Source organism: Copadichromis virginalis, linkage group LG6 (genome assembly GCF_057382275.1).
Source record: "Copadichromis virginalis isolate Kocher_CV1m ecotype Utaka linkage group LG6, C_Virginalis_male_GT1.1, whole genome shotgun sequence".
NCBI lineage: Eukaryota > Metazoa > Chordata > Actinopteri > Cichliformes > Cichlidae > Copadichromis > Copadichromis virginalis.
The window spans coordinates 24,141,837-24,160,191 of NC_140623.1; the positions used below are offsets into that span (position 1 = coordinate 24,141,837).

At 43.2% G+C, this 18,355-nt stretch overlaps 1 protein-coding gene across 4 annotated transcripts in view; it reads left to right on the forward strand.

Moving 5' to 3' along the window:
* Window positions 1-18,355, forward strand: part of slit2 (slit homolog 2 (Drosophila)) — a 104,544-nt gene that overhangs the window by 54,644 nt on the left and 31,545 nt on the right. For 2 of the 4 annotated variants that reach the window (XM_085459353.1, XM_085459354.1), the window contains exons 5-15: window positions 6,632-6,703; window positions 7,670-7,741; window positions 8,843-8,914; window positions 9,136-9,299; window positions 9,695-9,833; window positions 11,899-11,970; window positions 12,154-12,225; window positions 15,335-15,406; window positions 15,637-15,780; window positions 16,443-16,606; window positions 16,963-16,986. In XM_085459353.1, the coding sequence (XP_085315479.1) occupies window positions 6,632-6,703; window positions 7,670-7,741; window positions 8,843-8,914; window positions 9,136-9,299; window positions 9,695-9,833; window positions 11,899-11,970; window positions 12,154-12,225; window positions 15,335-15,406; window positions 15,637-15,780; window positions 16,443-16,606; window positions 16,963-16,986 (1,067 nt within the window). The remainder of the gene's footprint in view (window positions 1-6,631; window positions 6,704-7,669; window positions 7,742-8,842; window positions 8,915-9,135; window positions 9,300-9,694; window positions 9,834-11,898; window positions 11,971-12,153; window positions 12,226-15,334; window positions 15,407-15,636; window positions 15,781-16,442; window positions 16,607-16,962; window positions 16,987-18,355) is intronic. The other 2 variants (XM_085459355.1, XM_085459356.1) reach the window with 1 other exon arrangement.

Sequence of the window (18,355 nt, forward strand, 5' to 3'; positions counted from 1 at the left end):
TACTGCATTACTGCGAGCCATGTCTATCTCTCCGCTGTGAGTGTGTGCGTTAGTGCAACAGATGTATTTCTCACTTGTCTATAATTACACGTGTAAACATTTCAGATGATGTCATGGTCTCAGAACGCTGACTAATCCGTTCCTGGGCTGGAAAGCAACGTAGTCAGTCTGCTTTTACACACACACGCACACATCCAAACACACACACAAATGTAAGCTTTTTTTCAGCTTTGTTGTTTTACCAGCTAAAGAAAAGAGGGCAATGTATATTTAGTTTTTAGTTTCCTCAGCAACAAGTGTGGCACGTGGCTTGCAGCTGGCTTTGTTAAAGAAATAACTAACTAAATAAAAGATTGGTGAACAATTGAATGAAAAATGCGTGAGCTATTTATGTAGGAGATCAGTAGGCAGAATGTCGCTTTTCTGCTGAGAAATCTTGGCTTTGCTCTCTCTGCATTCAAACTATAATCGAGGAAACATTGCAAAATAAAACCTCAAAATCAGCTGGAAAAGTAACACAGCTCTTACCACATGAGCTTCTCTAAGCTGGGCATTTTGTAACTCACGGAGGCAACACACACACACATGTGCGCACATACACGCACATACACACACACACATGCGTGCGCACCTTCTTTTGGGCAAATTGCCACCTCTGCAGGACAGGCGCACCCACGTACACACAGGGGACATCTCTGTCAAGTGAAAATGTCCCATAGGTGTCCACCCTTGCCCCGTAACCATAGCAACCCTCTCACCTGGTATTCAAAGTATGTGCGTGAGGTGTGACAGTGAATAAGGGAAATAGACAATGAGATGGGAAGAGAGGGAGAGAGTGAGGAGGACTGCAGATCTGTCATTCATGAGCAAAGTCAATATTAGTTTAGGAGAGGGGGACTGAAGGAGAAGGCTGAAAGAGGAGGCGATCTGTGTGTGGGAGGGTGTGTGTGATTCTGCATAATAACTATCTCTTTAAGGAGGGAATAGTAAGAATCCTTTTTTTTGTTCGTTTATTAGTTCTGAAATTCTGCTGCCCAAGATTTACAAGATGTGCTTAAATTTAAACCAGAGAGATCATGACACGCACACCAGGCGCACGCATTCGTCCACACTGCCAGGTGCCAGTCCTGGCCCAGTGCGCTCAATAATCCATGGCATTGTCTTCAAAAGGTCTACTCTCCTCCTTCTCCTTTCTCCTCTCATCTCCTCTCTTTTCTTTGTGAGTCTTTCTCCTCCTAATTGCTCACAGAAGTGTGATCTTTGGGGGTCCACTAATGGCACCGCTGCCCGAATTAGCTGGAGGATCTGACTGCAGACACACTAGCGCATACTGAATGTCCCAGCATCATTTTTAGCCTCCCTGACCATCTCTTCATAAAGCCCCTCCAGCAAAAACTGAAACTCACTCCTTCTCCTCCTCTTCTTCACCTTCTCCTCCTTTTTTCTTTTTCCTTTTTGACTCTTTCCAGCTTCGTCTTTGCCCATTCACACATTCTAAAACTTAATAGGATTAAGGTCTCCGAAAGGGATTTGAACAAGATGATTAGTTTACTGCACTGCCAACTCCGACTCATACCCTACCACACACACACCCACACACACACACACGCTCTGCCACAGGAACCCCCAGTCTGCTGGACCTGGGAAGAATCTTGTGGCGGTAGGCTTCGTACAAAAGAGATTCAGAAACTGTATAACAGTAGGTAAGAGTTTGTGTATGTGTGTCCGGCGTGAGACACAAAAAACAGGGAGGAGGGGAAAGGATGAGGGGTGCATGTGTGAGAATTGAGTAGTGCTCTTTCATGCTTAGGTCTTCTTAGACACGGAGGGTGTCAAAAGCCCCCCTCACATTGAAAAGGTCCTTTAGAAAAGCAGCTCTAAGCTCTCAACACTGAAGACCTGACTCTGTCGCGCATACACTCCTGCGCACACGCGCGCACACACACATCCTGGACCACCAGAGGTGAGAAAAACAGGAAGATCCGTAGAAGATCCATTCGCACCAAAATGGATTTCAACAGTGTGAAAACAGACACATACAGCCAGCATCTGGACAGATGTCTCACATAGTCAGACTGGTCCACTTTGCCCTCCTGTTCACCTGTTTTAAATTGAGTCTGTATACAAATCATAGCCACTAACCACTGTCACTTAAGGTTCATTTAGGGACTATACTGGAAATTAGGTGTTAATTAGAGCTAAGTAACAGACTAATAAAACACTAGAATTTCACTCATAGAAAATGGAGTGCAGCATTCTTGGATGTTGTGTTTTTACCCAAACACCAAGTTATGTCATTTGTAAGATAATAGCATGAAAATGCTCCAGAAGGACCTACAAACTTGATTAAGAAGTAGAATTGAGCAGCTCGAATTAGCTGAAGTTAACCCAGACAACCACTGCTCATGCAAGGAAATCCATACCCCAAGCAATGCACAACTGTAACAATTGTAACCCTCCCTACATTTGGAAGGACTGTAAATGTCATTATTTCTGTTGTAAAGTTGTAAAGTTGTGTGTTTTAACACAGGCTTCTTTGGGGCTTTCCTTGCTTTTGGAGTCAGCCTCAAGTGGCCATTTGAGGAGTTTGAGTTTTCGACACTTTACTGTTGGTTTTACTTTTCTGCCCCGGAGCTTGATGCTTGGTTTCATTGTAGCCAAACTCACAATTTAGTATTGTCATTTACACATTTTTCTGTGATGAGACCGAAAAGCAAACGCTGCCCGGCTTTGGCACACCGAGGCGTCGGCCAAATCGTTATAAAGGACGAAGAGTGGTCTGAGCATCTATGCTGACATTAAAAATGTGTGACCACAGCGAGGATTAGAGGTTACAGGAAGCCGGCATTTTAACTGCTTTTTGGTAACATTCCTGACCAAAGACTTTTTCATTGTTTTCAAAAAGCTCAAGTTTTCTGGTGCACTCCAAAACCTGAGGCCAGCATTTTAAGATTTATCTGCGCTCTCAAACAGCTCAGTTACTGAGTGTGAAAAATAACAGCTTGGTGTGGATGGAGGGAGAAAACAGGGGCACCAAGTTTTTTTAGATTTATCTTTCTTAGGGTGGATGTCAAAGAAAAAGTGCAACACAAGGAAGAGAGCGAAATGGGACAGAACATTTTCGGTCCTTGCTGCTGTGAATTTGATGCATGTACAGTATCAGCATCGTGTGGCACCGCGTCTGTGTGTGTGTGCGGTTAAATCTCTTTTTCTACACATCATGGATAGAGGCTGTCAGCTGTTTGTTTCAGCAGCGACTGTGCCTAGGATTGGTGCGTGCATGTGCATGTGCATGCGTCTGTGGGTGGACGTGTGTGTGTCTTCTCTTTCAGAAGGTTCCTAACTTAGCAGCATGATATAGTTCCTGTGTGGGTCTAATACCCCCAGCCCCTTCAAACAAAAACACACACGCACGGACATGCACACGCTGGGCTCAGCGGGAGCCTCTTTTAATGAAGCCAGCCTCCCAGTTCAGGCTTAAGGGGCAGAGGTGAGGGGTTAAACCTTGGGGAAGTCCAAAAACAAGACCAATTTAGGAGAAGAGGAAAAGACAGAGAGAGAAAGAGAGAAGGATGAAAAGGAAGAGGAAGTTTGAGAAGAAAAGATAACGTGGTGGGTTGAACATTCACTAAAAAATCATTTAAGTGGAGATGAAACTGAATCAGGTGCATTGGCGCCAAACGGAGGAAGAAAATCCACTCCAAAGTCGCTAAGAAGTCAATTTACTAGGCGGGATATTCACTCTCTCTTTCTTTGGTGGTCTGAGTGATGAATAGGGTTTAGTGTGGCCTTCTGCACTTCCTTAAGAGCCCCCACATTAACCCAGACTGCCACTCACATGTGTATGCATGTACTAAGTGTACATGAGTGTGTTGTGATATGTGTGTACGATATGTAAGTGTTTGTGTGTGTGCAGTCTGTCTGTTGTTGTGCATCACAAGGGCAGAAAAATTGCTCAGAATCAATTTTCAATCATCTCAGCGCTTTCGAGGATGACGGTGTGTGTGTGTGTGTGTCTCTCGCTCTCTCTCACACACACACACAGCACTTCTTTCCTGTCCTCTGATGTTTACCAAGCTACATTACTGTAATTGCCACAGCAACAAGTTGTGTGTTCCCAAGTGAAGTGTCTGTGTGTGTAAACAGTGAAGGTTGTGTGCAACCTAAAGCACAAACTGTCGAGCTGTCAGAGCTTCACATTTTCGACGTTAACAACTTTTTACTGATTGTTACATCTGATACAAAGATGTAGTGGATGCACACACTGGGTGCTATATATGCACTGCTGTGTGTGTGTGTGTGTGTGTGTGTGTGTGTGTGTGTGTGTGTGTGTGTGTGTGTGTGTGTGTGTGTTGGGTTAAGTTAAAGAACATTTATTTGGATTTCGAGCTCCAGCGGTTAACGGAGCACGGCTGTTTTCCAAACCCCCTTGGTCCTGTAAAAACAGTATCAGGATACACTCTATTTGATTCAGACCAGCCACTTTGTGTGTGTGTGTGTGTGTGTACGTATCTGCATAAAAGAGAAGAAGCACACGTGTGTTCGCTTTGCGTGTGCAAAACAGCAAAGGTGAACACATTTTACTGGGGGGGGCTGCAACTAATTATTGCTTTTTCCCGTCACAATTTTCCGGAGCTCAGCATGTCGTTCTCAGATCCTTGTTTTGTCTGACCGGTAATCCAACATCCAAAGATTCTCAGCATACAATGATTCACAGGGCAGAGAAAGCAGCATCATAACCACTTGAAAGATTAGGCAGTTGTAAAAAATGATCTACGTCTTCTATTGATCATCTTACATTTAATTCTCTTGTGTTCGCACAAATCGCCAGCTTACATTTGGCAATTATGTGCGGAAGAAATAAAAGCCCAGAGACTCTGAACTGCAGCGATGTAAAATTGAACTTCTATATGCAGGAATAGATCCATCTCGAATGCAACGTTCAGCACACTTTCGCTGACTTAAAGTGCACTCACTTGTGTCATTTTGACACTTGAGAGTGAACTTGTGCCTCAGCTCTGACACTTTGAACATCTTCAAAACATTTACCTGCCAACGCCACAATCTGTTGCCGTGGTTGCAGAATGATGGATTACTTTTCTTCAGTATCACTCCTAACACACGCCTCTTAAAAAGCTACAGTTACCAGAGGACTCTTGTTTACATTGTGTCTTTGTGCCCCTGCTGTCTGTCTCAGCTGTCAATCCAAAGCTCACAGCAGCTAGCCAGCCCTCCCACAGGCTCGTAAGCTAAAAGAAGCATTTTCATTGTCTTTTCAGTTGGATATTAAGGCTCCAAATGAACAAGCCACTTTGTTGTTTTTAGTCTTCAAAACGCCCCGCTTTGTAATTTTTCTCTATTACTGGCAACAAATTACCACTTCAGATGAAGGGCTGGAAGCAGCAGGTGGAGAGATACCTGTAGCGCTGATTAAACGATCACAACTGCAGGAATGCGAGGAATGTGGATGGGCATTAGCTGTTAGCCGATTAGTGTGGCAGAGGACACAGTTGGGGTCGAGAGCTGGAAGGTCAAAGGTGAAAGGTCAGGTGGTCTGTCTGGAACTTGGGTTTGTATTGGAAGCAGAGGACACATGCAGAAACACTCGCTACCGGGCAGCCTGTGGTGCTTTTAGGATGCCTGAGTGTCATCTTTCCAGAGCTGCTTGAGTGCTTTGATTTTACATGCTGTAACACATTTTGACCCGACAGCTGAATTCATTCTTGTGCCTGTGCTTTATGTAATTTATTTATATTTGCACATGTGCGTATGTGATTAACACCTCTGTTCGTGTAACTATTTGTGAGTACATCCTTCGGCACCTTTAAGGGCATGTGTGTGTGTCCTTTATAAACCAAGCTGCAGCACCAATGAGTGTTAGGATGTATGTCACATGATGGCAAGCACTATAATAACATTTAGTCAGTGAAGCACCTGTTTGTATGTTTGAGGGTATTTATACTTCTATGGGTGCATGCATGTTAGCACGTTCTGCATGTATATCACTGACTGCAGTAAGTGTTTCCTTTTTTAATGCCAACCTGTCGCTTTTTTGAAGTAGCTAAAAATTAAAGTGTATGTAAACTCCAAAACACACACACACACACACACACACACACACACACACACACACACACACACACACACACACACACACACACACATATCCATCACTCACTCCTTAAAAGCAGGGGAGGAGAGGGTGGTTGGAGTGAGGTAGAGATGAGTGGGAGTGATGAAAGAAGGAACGGAAATCTGAGGTAAGTGGAGGTCACTAGTGCCCCCTACAGGCTGCCGGAGGGCTCAGAGCCTCTTCCACCTGACTCGTGTGGATGTTCAAAGCAGACAGTTGAATTGCATCTGGCTCTAAATGTGTGGACACTTCACAAAGGAAGTGTTTTATGTATCCCTGAGAGATGAACCAAGACGGCTGATTATATTTGAGGAAGAAGTACTCTGTGTTGATGGAACTCAATTTTGCAGATGATCAATCTGGCTCTGAAGCCCTCCACCCACAACTTCTGCATTTTGATGATTATATCAAGTACTTAGTCTGCAAAGCAAGTGGCCCTGTGATATCTTGGCTTAACTCTGTGCTGCCTTTATTTTTTCTGTCTCCTTCTCTGTACAGTGATCTCAGCGAAAACCAGATTCAGGGAATTCCAAGGAAAGGCTTCAGGGGAGCTGTGGAAATCAAGAATCTGTAAGTAGCACTTTGGCAACACTCTCTCTGCTTATATGTGCGATGTGGTGTAGTGTGGTGTGCATGCGGTTCTATAGGCGTTCACACGTATGTGGCACCTCCTTTCCGACATGTTTGAGAATACGCACAGCACCCATTTGCCTGTGCATCAATATTTAATTGTGGTAAATGTCATGTGCCTCCTGCCTGCTGTATTGACTGGCACCGCTGCTCGTTAGCAGCTGTGTGCGTGTGTGTGTGTGTGCGTGTCTGTGTTCATGCATTAGAGCGCGGATTACACTGTGTGTGTCACATCACTGGCATTTTGCCGTTTCCTCCCTTTGTTTTGCCTCACTCCGAGTTATGATAATTGTTGGTCATTTCACAGGTAGAAGTAATTGCCCATCTTTAATTCTATAAATATGGATTTCTCAACTTTTAGGGCTTCCTGTGGTTTTTTAAATGTCTTGCAATTATTCTAAAAGGACAGGGCATCGTGTGTGTGTGTGTGTGTGTGTGTGTGTGTGTGTGTGTGTGTGTGTGTGTGTGTGTGTGTGTGTGTGTGTGTGTGTGTGTGTGTGTGTGTGGGCATCCATTAGAGTGCGGATGACAGCATGATTTAATGTCCTTATGTCTTAATTAAATTGTTTCAGCAAACCGACTTTGAGAAAGAGTCGGGGGAGAGAGAGGAAGAGGGACGAGGTATAGAGCAGCACATACAAACTAGATGTCAGAAGAGAGCAGGAAACAGGAATGAACACACAGATAAATGCATTCAGAAATGCAGCTACGAAGAACAAAGCTACCAGGAGACCAAACTTTTTTTAAAACAGAGAGAAGGTGAGGGTGAGACAGAGAGAGGTTACTAAGGAGTTGAGTTGTTTTCACCTGGAGCCAGCCGAAGCCTTAAGATATACCTTTTAAACACCTTGATGTCTTCAGTTTCCCCTTTCTTTTAATTCCGTGTGTGTACATGTGTGTGTGCAGCCAGTTGGACTACAACCACATCAGCTGTATTGAAGATGGAGCTTTCAGAGCGCTACGTGACCTGGAAGTACTGTGAGTACCTGCAAAAAGCAGAGGGTTTGGTGAGCACTAACAGCAGTACAGTATAGAACAGCTAATTTCCTTGTTGACCTTTCAAAGACTGCATTGCCTATGCAGCTCCCCAAAAGGAATGAATTGGTATATTTTGAGCAGTGGCACTAACGCCTGGTTCTGTGGTAATGCTGTCATTGTAGAGGGTGCTTGAAGCAGGGGTTCAGGAAACGAAATAGGAAAGGCAAATATAAAAAGCAGAGAATATGCAATTGTTGTTGGGGATTGTTTCTGAAATAAAGTTAAAGCACGACAGTTTTCTTTGTTCACCAACATCTTGAGGAGAGAGAGAGAGCAGCTGAGGCGTCGCTGGGGTTTTAGATTTTTGCTGTATTGGCTAGCGATTGTGCTTCTCTATCATTAACCAAAACATCTTTAACAGTATTTTCTGTGTCACATTAAGGATCTTTCTAAGAATAGTATGTTCTTTCACGTGCAGGGCATCCAGGATTTTTTCATTTGTAAGATGACATGCAGTCCTGACGTGTCTTGAAATAAAAGTGCCCCTACTCTTCACATAATTTGTTAATGGGGCCATTAGGCACACAGAATGGACACTTTTGTTGTCCTGAATGCCTGTAATATTCATTTTGCTTTGATTTCAAAGTCAGTCAGTACCTTAAGTGGGCACTTTATAGCCCGGCCAAAATCAGAGCTGTAAGCAAACGTGCAAAGGTATGATCGTTCGATCAGGCAAATAAACTCTACCATCTATTTGTATCTGATTTCTAATGATTCAAAAGATTTTCTGTAGTCTGAGCATTCCAGGAGCGAATAAATGGATTATGTGTTAAGCCGATGTCTAAAAAGAAAGAAAAAGAAAAAGCAAGATTAAAGGCTCAGTAGCTTTCCATTAAATGTGATTTATTACAGACCTAATTAGAAGCTAACAAGGTAGTGCTTTGAACACATTAATATAAAAGAGTTGTTTTTTGATTGTTTTTGTGTTACATTACAAATGCACTGTATGACACTGCAGCCTCTTTCACAGTAACAGTAAAATACTGCGGGACAGATTTTCTGCATATCTGTAATATGCCGTGTGTTCACTTTCTTCTTTAGCACCCTGAACAATAACAACATCAGCCGACTGTCTGTGGCCAGTTTCAACCACATGCCAAAGCTCAGGACCTTGTAAGTGGCATCTCTGTGTATTTGGTACACCTCGCTGCCCTGAGGGGAAGGATTCTTCCCATCCGTGTCCATTTGTGTAACAGATTGATTGATGTGTACTTGCAACTCTCTCTCTCTTCCCTCCACCCAACCTGCTCCTGCCTCCCCTGTCATCACACTTCTTATTTCTCTCCTTCCCCCCACCTGTTCTTGTCTGTCCCATCTCCTCCTCTGTCCCTCAGCCGCCTGCACTCCAACAACCTGCAGTGTGACTGCCACGTAGCCTGGCTGTCAGAGTGGCTGCGACAGCGCCCCCGGCTGGGTCTTTACACGCAATGCATGGCCCCTCCGCACTTGAGGGGGCACAACGTGGCCGAGGTGCAGAAGAAGGAGTTTGTGTGCACAGGTAGGTCGGGTTCACCGGTTTGCTTTGCTGTCTGTTTTGTGACTTCCCTCGGCTCGCTGTTTCGCAGTGGCAAACCCATCTTTTGCTTTGTCTCGTCTGCTTTCTCTCATTACCTTTTTTGCTCATGATTTTTAAAGACTGGGATGAAGGTAAGTGGCTTGTCTTTAACTCTATGTGCTGCATTTCCTAAAATATATATCCTCGATCTGATTTTCTGTACAACACGAGAATAGAAAACAGTTGTAGATAGACAAGGTCACATCTAAGGACAGGATATTTCCCTCACTTGCACAGTTGCTCTAGCCGTGCTGCAGATTTTTTTTCTTTGCCTTTGGGATTTACTCAAAGCATAATCTGTTATCCGTGGATAATATTGGCCCTCTGTCTCTGTGTAGGTCACCAGTCGTCATCATCTTCCTCCTGCAGTGTGTTACAGTGTCCGGAGTCGTGCACCTGCAGTAACAACATTGTGGACTGTAGAGGGAAGGGTCTCACAGAAATACCCACCAACCTGCCCGAAACCATCACCGAGATGTAAGACCTGTGATCCAAGTAAACACGTTTGCTTCCAGCCGCTTTTCTTACACACACAAAACTCCCACATCCACACTCGGAGCAGTGATATTTGTCCTGCTCTTTCACTCTGCGTCTTTCCATTTTCCCTCTTTGTCTCTTTCCACCTTTCTGTTTCACTACTTCTCTTTGTGTGGCGAAATAAAATCACACATCTGTGAAATGAGAAAGCCTGGTCATGCAGCTCCTTCCTGCTTAAGAAAATAATAAAGGAATGACAAAAGAAGAACAATTGAAAGATTAATCTGAGAGACGAGGTGGATCATATCGCTATCTGTAAGTGAGAATCGGAGCAAAGTGGAAGGAGAAGAGCCAGCAGATTTAACAAAGTCCCAAAAAATAAGACGTTGATTTAAGATTTGAGATTTGGACTTCTTGAGTCAGACTTAAATGGACATCACACTGCTGCTCTTTCTCTTTGTTTCCCAACAAAGAGAAATAGCACAACACAATCTTTAAATGTGATAAAGCACTCATGAGAAGACAATTTATCGCAGTCGACAGTTTTTAACAATTGATTTCACTTCATTATAAAGACAGTCTTTGTCTATTAGACTTCTCTCTTCCCAACAGCTGGGCTAAGCTGAAGGGCTGACAGTCTTGAGACTGGTTATAAGATCTGTGGGCACTGCAGAGGCTCTAAAGGGACAGGACTCCCTTTAGACCACGGCCACTGGCAGCGATGTGGTGACCAGAGATCTGAATGTCAGTGAAAATGTAGCAAACTGCAGTGTCAAGAGACAAAAGAACTGCAAGGTGAACGACTAATGTGACAGCGAACAGCAGTGAAGTATACCACTGATCGACATGCATGGTGCAGGTGGAGAACAAAGTGCTGAGTGCTGTAAAAGTACAAACAGACCATAACGTCTCTACACGTCTGTCACTGCATCAGATCGCCCCCTATATTAAATACAGATTTGTGACTGGGACATGAGTTCTCAGATGGCATTCCAGCTCTGCCATTAAAACCATTAAAAAATTTTATATTTCTCATTTTTAAAAACAATATCTGCATTATTTTGAAGGTAAAGCTTTGGTCACCATGACATGAAGCCTAACTTGGACTTCTCGCTCTCAAACTCACTTCACTGATTTTGAGACCCATTACTTGCTTTGATAAGAACAAAGACCCCCGTTTAATTTAACTGCTAAAAGACGTGTTTTTCAAGACTCAAGATCAAATTTAGCGTTATGTTTTTAACATCTCTGGGATTTGTGCCGCCCTAGAGCAGAATGGCGACCTGACCCAGCTTCACTGAATTGGATAAAAGTTCTATTTGTCTCCTTTAACTTAAGACTTTTTAAATGCTACAGGAAGATTTGGGGCATAATTTGGACTTCTCTTTACTTAGTTAAGACCTGGAACTCTTTCAAATGGCTTGAAACCTTATGTAAGACCTACAAGACTTCAGACATTAACTTCCTTATCGATTTTAGATTTTATTTGGACTTAACATAGCGGAGCATCAACTTGTCTAAATTTACACTTGACTTGGCCTTGTCCTGATTGATTTTAGGCTTTAAAAGGACTCGTTTCTTTTCACTTCAGACTCAAAACAGCTGAAACCACTATAGAACAGGCACATTATGGTTCGTATGCACAACCAGTCAAAAATGTCAGCAGTGAAAAGTTTAGAAAGCGAGAGAATTTTTCACAATGAAGCTGTTGTTTTTGTTTAATTTGCTGTCACAGTGAATAAACACTTCTTTCTTTTTTTCCACGTCTTTTCACTCTAATGGCATCGTCAGATCGATGCACAGTCAGACCTAATGGAACACCTCCCAGATGTTACAGCTGTGTTTTTGTGTGTCCGTCTGACTGTGCAGATGTTAAAGAGGGCAAAAGATCAGAGAAATGTGGCAGACTTTGGCAGGGCCTATTAAAGGGACTTATCTGGAAAAGTTTCCCCTTAGCCATAGCCCCCGGGGAAAGAGCAGCAGCCAACAATGGAGCAGAGATAGCTCTGTGATAGGGGAATGTTAATGTCGCTTCTCAATGGTCTGTGTGTATGTTTGGTTCCAGACGACTGGAGCAGAACGCCATCAAGGTGATACCAGCTGGGGCCTTTTCTCCTTATAAGAAGCTGCGCAGGATGTGAGTAGATGAGGAGATGCGTGTATTCTGCACCCTGTCAACCATCCACAAAAACTTTTGTTGCCGGCCACTTTCCAGTTTGTGTTGACCTCCGTGCTGTGCTTTCTGTGTTTCTCTCTTCCTCACTGACTCTCTGGTTTTATGCTTCTGCTTCTTGTTCCCTTCTCCTTTTGTTTTTCACAGAGACTTGAGTAACAACCAGATATCAGAGCTGGCCTCGGATGCCTTCCAAGGTCTGCGCTCTCTCAACTCGCTGTGAGTATTGTGTGGTGTGTTTATATTGAAGTTGTATTTTTTTAAACACTCTGAAGCACCGCTTTGAGGGCGCAAAAAAGTTTAAAATCTGTTTATGCTCCATAACTTCCGTTTATTTTTCACTTTTAGCTACTGCTTTTATATTTTATGTGAATAATGCGCTCAGGAGTTTAATATCTGAGATCTGTTATGGCCATAACATACTGAGAAAGAGAAACAGGAAACACAAACACAAACACTTGGATTTTCCCACAACAGTGTAGCCAAATTACAGCAACCTCTTCATTAGGAGTGAAAACACAAAGCAAGCCACACCTGAAATGATCCTCAAACTTTGGACCTCGCAAACGTTTTAATTTCCCAGTAACTTTGTATAGGAGAGCTCCTTTTTCCTTGATGGTTGGGAACCATGTTAAAGTTCCATTACTGCAGATACTGACGGGAGCGTGGAACCGAATATGGACAGGGAAAAAACAATAGAAATAGCAATGCACTTCAGATCTTTCATCAAAAGTAATGAATGGTAAATGGTCTGTATTTGTATAGTGCTTTTACTAGTGCTGCCTAGGGACCCCAAAGCGCTTCACACACCCAGTCATCCACCCACTGGTGGAGGCAAGCTACAGTTGTAGCCACAGCTGCCCGGGGGTAGACTGACAGAAGCGAGGCTGCCATATCGCGCCATCGGCCCCTCTGGCCAACACCAGTAGGTGAAGTGTCTCGCCCAAGGACACAACGACCAAGACTGTCCGAGCCAGGGCTCGAACCGGCAACCTTCCGATTACAAGACGAACTCCCAACTCTTGATCCACGATCACCAATGAAGCAACAAGATGAAGATTTTCCTGACAAACTCTTATTTTTCTTTCAATATTGTCAGTAGATCATTTCTCTCACCACTGTATCTGTGGTGCTGAAGCAAAGTTTGGATTCTTATCTGTTTTTTAATTCGACTGCAGTACTTTACATTTTCACCTTTTCAGCCAAGAAAACCAAGACTGTAAAGGAAAAATTAAACAATATTACAGTGCCTGGAAAACAAATTACCTTCAGCGAGCAGCCAAAACATCTAACCAAGCTATCCCCAAGATTTGGTTTCATCCAAAAATCATTTTTTAATTTGCAAAAAAAAAAAAATCCAGTTTGAATAATAATTTTGTGACACTTATCATCTGATTGCTTGTGGTTCTTTCCTTCTCATTGTGTTTATAAGGATAGAAACTACACCCACATCTGTGGAATAAACATACAAAACATAACGCACAAAACAAAAGCGTATACGTGTTTAGCAAAAGCAGCGGTGCTGCTGGCTTTCTGACTCAGCTCGGACCATCTGCTTTGCGTGTGAAGCTGCGGGACGGACCGTGGAGAGAGGAGCTGAGGAGGAAGCGAAGGATGGAGAGTTATTTCATGAAGGAGTTACATTAAGGTCTCGTCTCTCCATAGTCAATAATTCATAAATGCTGAATTGCTGAATGGAGGCTTCTGCCACCTCATTACACATTCGGCACAGAAAGAATGGGACACACCGATTCATGCTGACACACCACATGCAGCATGGCCTTCGCATTAAGCCACACTGTGTATTTATTGTGCGTCAGTGTTTGGTTAGAGAGGGTGTAAATGAGCCATAGGTGGCATCTGCGCATGTGTCCGTACGCGTATGCGTGTGAACAAGCAGAACTGTATGTGCTGACTCGTCTGTGAGACATAAATGAAGCATCCGCTTCCAACGCCGCGTGTTTCCCAACATCGGTTCTCTCAGGGACGGCCACTCGGCACAACGAAATAAAAGCCGATCCAAAACACATGTCTTCAGCCTGAATACACAACTCATCTGTTCACAGGGCATAGATGTCTCCTGTGTGTGTGTGTGTGTGTGTGTGTGTGTGTGTGTGTGTGTGTGTGTGTGTGTGTGTGTGTGTGTGTGCGCGGGTGCGTGCGTGTGTGTGTGTGTGTGTGTGTGTGTGTGTGTGTGCGTGCGTGCGTGTGTGTGTGTGTGTGTGTGTGTGTGTGTGTGATTGCATCTGAGGTATTTGTTGGGGCAAGGCAGTGGCAGTCTCAGCCTTCTCCTGTTTCTGTAGCACTTTTGGTGTGTTTATAAAAAAACAGTGTGCATTCCTAACATAACACCACAGCCAGATTTATGGACGTTATCTTAATTTTTTATGATATTTAAATGAAAAGTGATCGTCATGTGTTATATATCATGTACAGCCAGGTACGAAGTCAGATTAAGTGATTGAAGCTTTTTTTTTCCCTGTGTTTCTGTGTTTTCTTGAGTAAAAAAGCCAAATGCCTTCCCTCTTAGTAATTTCTGCTGAATTCTAGTTAGTTTGTGTCACTTGTGCAGATTTAATCTAAGACATTTTAATGACCATAATTCTTTAGTATTTGGTTCTTAACAGCTGAGTACTTTAAACTTTTTTTTGCTGGTTATACGTTTGTGTTGAGGAAAGAAAATGGGTTTAATTATTATTAAAAGTGCAAAATATTGTTCAAGATCATTGTCAGCCGAGTGTTTTCAGAAACTTTTCTTCACTTTCTTCAGAAGTATTTTGTCAGTTCATGTTTTCTTTATGCTTTTAAACAAATGCTCATCCAGCAGCTCTGTCGGGCAAAGGTTAACATATCACCTCATACACAAATGGTCCATAGTTCGAATGCTAGAGCCCAGATAAATGGAAAGTAGTGCTGTGGGATACTGCAAATAATGGCAACAATCAAAGTTACTTTTACTTCCATTTTTTTAGATGTAACTACTTTTTGTGTTTTACCAAAGATTTCTTTAGATTGCTCAGTAGGTGATTTTGTAGTTGTCAGTCATTACCAGTACCTTGAGCTATTACAGCCAAGGTACTGGGCAGCATTTACAATAAAAACACAACGCACACAAAAAATCATGGGAGCTGTATTCCTTTTTTACACGAGTTTACACCAAATGCACTCATATTTTCCCACATTACCGCTTTAGAAAATATTAATTTTGCAATTTTGGTTGAGTAAAGAACCAAATAACTGGAAACAGACACAAGACAAAAAGAGAGGTCTGACTCCCTGTACGATCTAGGTTGACTGTTGTTATTAATGTTGCATTTGTTTTCTGCAGGGTACTATATGGGAACAAAATCACAGAGATCTCCAAAGGACTCTTTGAGGGGCTGTTTTCTCTGCAGCTACTGTGAGTAGAAACACACAGACGAGCACAAAATCAGTCGCATTTGCATCTCATCGATATTCAGCGGAAAAGTGCTTACCTCAAACATTGTCATCAGAGTTGAGGCATCATGACTGAAAGCCGTCTTCACTGACTTGCACCATTTGAAACACTCGTCAGAGAACGATAACGGGGTGAGCCTTCATTTCCATTTCTCCCACTCTCTCTCTCTCTCCTTTGTTCTGTCACTTCAGGTTACTGAATGCTAATAAGATAGCATGCCTGCGCGTGGACGCGTTTCAGGACCTTCACAACCTCAATCTGCTATCACTGTATGACAACAAGCTCCAGACCATCGCCAAGGGGACTTTCTCATCTCTAAGAGCCATACAAACACTGTACGTATGCACACACTCACACACACACACACCAGACTTGTAGAGATAAATAAGGAAATGCAGTAACCGGCAAGCTTTATAAATGAGCAACCGCCGACATAAACAAAAATCAATTAAGTTTTTGGAATAACGTACCAACTGTTAAAAAATACAATTTTTGTCTGTACAGTACAACAGCAGTTTCTTTGCCACTGTTAAGAATTTAACTAACCTCTCTTATAAATCCGTCAGTCAACATGAATGCTTCAAAATGGGAGGGAGGCAACATGCTCTCAGTTTTATTTCTTTCAAGAGACTCAATAGACATTCAACTGAGGAACATCTTTTTGGCTCTAACTATAGTCTCCTGTGTAGACACTTATTGCTCTGTTTCTCATCACTGGTTAGTGATTATAACAGAATATAACAGAAGAATAATTATTGTTATAACAAAGTGATAAATATACAGACTCCTTGCAGTCACACACCTCATATCATTTTTAAGAGAAATAAATCCAGGTATTTGTTCTGGTCCTTTAATTTAAAGAATAAAATAAAGGTTTTTGATGTAAACACTGTTCCAGTATCAGTTTTTGAGCTGCTGTTCACATACGTGGTGCTATTACACGCTCCCATTAGGCTTACCTGAATGTGTTTTGTATGTTCTGTGTGTCCCTGTGCAGTCACTTGGCGCAAAACCCCTTTATCTGTGACTGCCATCTGAAGTGGCTGGCAGACTACCTGCAGGACAATCCCATCGAGACGAGCGGCGCCCGCTGCACCAGCCCTCGACGGCTCGCCAACAAACGAATCGGGCAAATCAAGAGCAAGAAGTTTCGCTGCTCAGGTACAGACACGCACACACATGCACTTCACTGCATCTACACACATACAGTAGCTTGCACAAATATAGCTAGTGTAAATATGGTACATAGTAGAGGCTAATTCTTTCTTCTTCTTTTTTTACATTTCTGATCTACATGCACACACAAGACAAGCTGACCTCTCCTCTCTTTTCATTCTGTGTCTTCCTGCTGGGATTTTCCCTCAGCCTCTTTCTACTAACCTCATCTCCCTGTTGTTTTTAGCGTTTTCTGGGATTTTCCACACGTTTCATGCCAAACCACAGCCAGAGTGGGTTGTCTTTTAGTGTAGCTTTTTTTCTTCTGTTTTTCACTTTGACTCTCTCTGTCTCTCTATTAGCTAGAGAACAGTATTTCATCCCAGGTATTGTACAATGAGCATGAGTGTGTGTATGTGTGTGTGTGTGTGTGTATAAACCACTGTTTGCTCACTCACAGCTGATGCTTCACACTCGCACATCCTCGACGCTTTGAGTGACTTGCCCTGTCCGACACCTATTCAATGCCAAAACATGTTCTGCTAATGGTCTGTCATGCATTATGATGCACCGCGTCTAACCAGACACCAGATAATCACACTCTTGTCCTTGCACTGGGTTTTCGATGGTTAACGCAACCTTGATGATCGAGGGAGGAAAAACAGTTGGATTAACAAGCTTGGGTCGCTGTCAGCTGGGCTCTGTCTGTCTGGCTAAATGAAAGGACCCTGGTGCAGCGATCACAGAGACTATATTTAATGCCAGTCCTTCTTGATTCTTAGCAAATCTAATGACAGCTAATGTATGAGCGTGTGTCTGTGAGCATCTGCGTTTGTTTTTTTCGCTGCAGAACATCAAAAGGTCACACAGTCATCATGCTCAGAGGGGTGCTGGGAAATATGTAAATGAGACATGCATATGAGATCAGTAGCAGGGCTAAAGGCGGTCATTACCACAGCAGCACACAGAGGGGCCACGAAGTGTGTTGCATGAGAGAGCGTGCGCGCAAGCGTGTGTGTGTATGCGCGCACTCACTGCAGTCATTAACTCTGTAGCTCACCGGGGGGACAGAGGTTTCAAAGCCCAGATACCACATACGGGGCAAAGCTGAATAATTTAAGAACATTTTCGGTTGAAAAGTTGAATAAACATGTTTTATTCTGCGGTCCAACCTTCATATTGCGGCTAAGATCAATTCACCTAAAATCCTCTCGTTTGCATTTACACTGTTGTCTTATTTCAGATCCTACCTCATTTTTCTGTTGTTGCAAATGAGGCTCTTTTATCTGTGTATGTATGCTTTTTGCCTCACAGTCTCCCCAGAATAGGTTTAAATCGCGCCGTGCTTCGACTGGAAGAGGCCGGGACGTGTGTCGATAAATGTACCCGTTCTGTGTCACGTCACGCCAGCACGATTCTCGCTATTCACGAGTCATTAGTCCTTTAAATGAATCACTGCCTGGGGTCTGAACACGGACTGCAGCACAAATTGCAGCTTTTTTTATTTGCACTCAGTTTTTCATCAGCTTTTTCCCTTCCTGTTCAAATAAACGAGTGAAATCCCTTCTTCTTTCTCCTACTGCCTTTCTAACACACTCAGGAGTACACCATGTCAGCTGTAAGTAACACACACACCCCACACACACACACAAACGCACAAGGCTCTTCGTCCGCTCTGAATCCCTCACCTCTCGTCCCTGACCGGCATCTGACCTTTGACCTCAACTGCAATGACCCTTCTGTGACTCCTCTTGT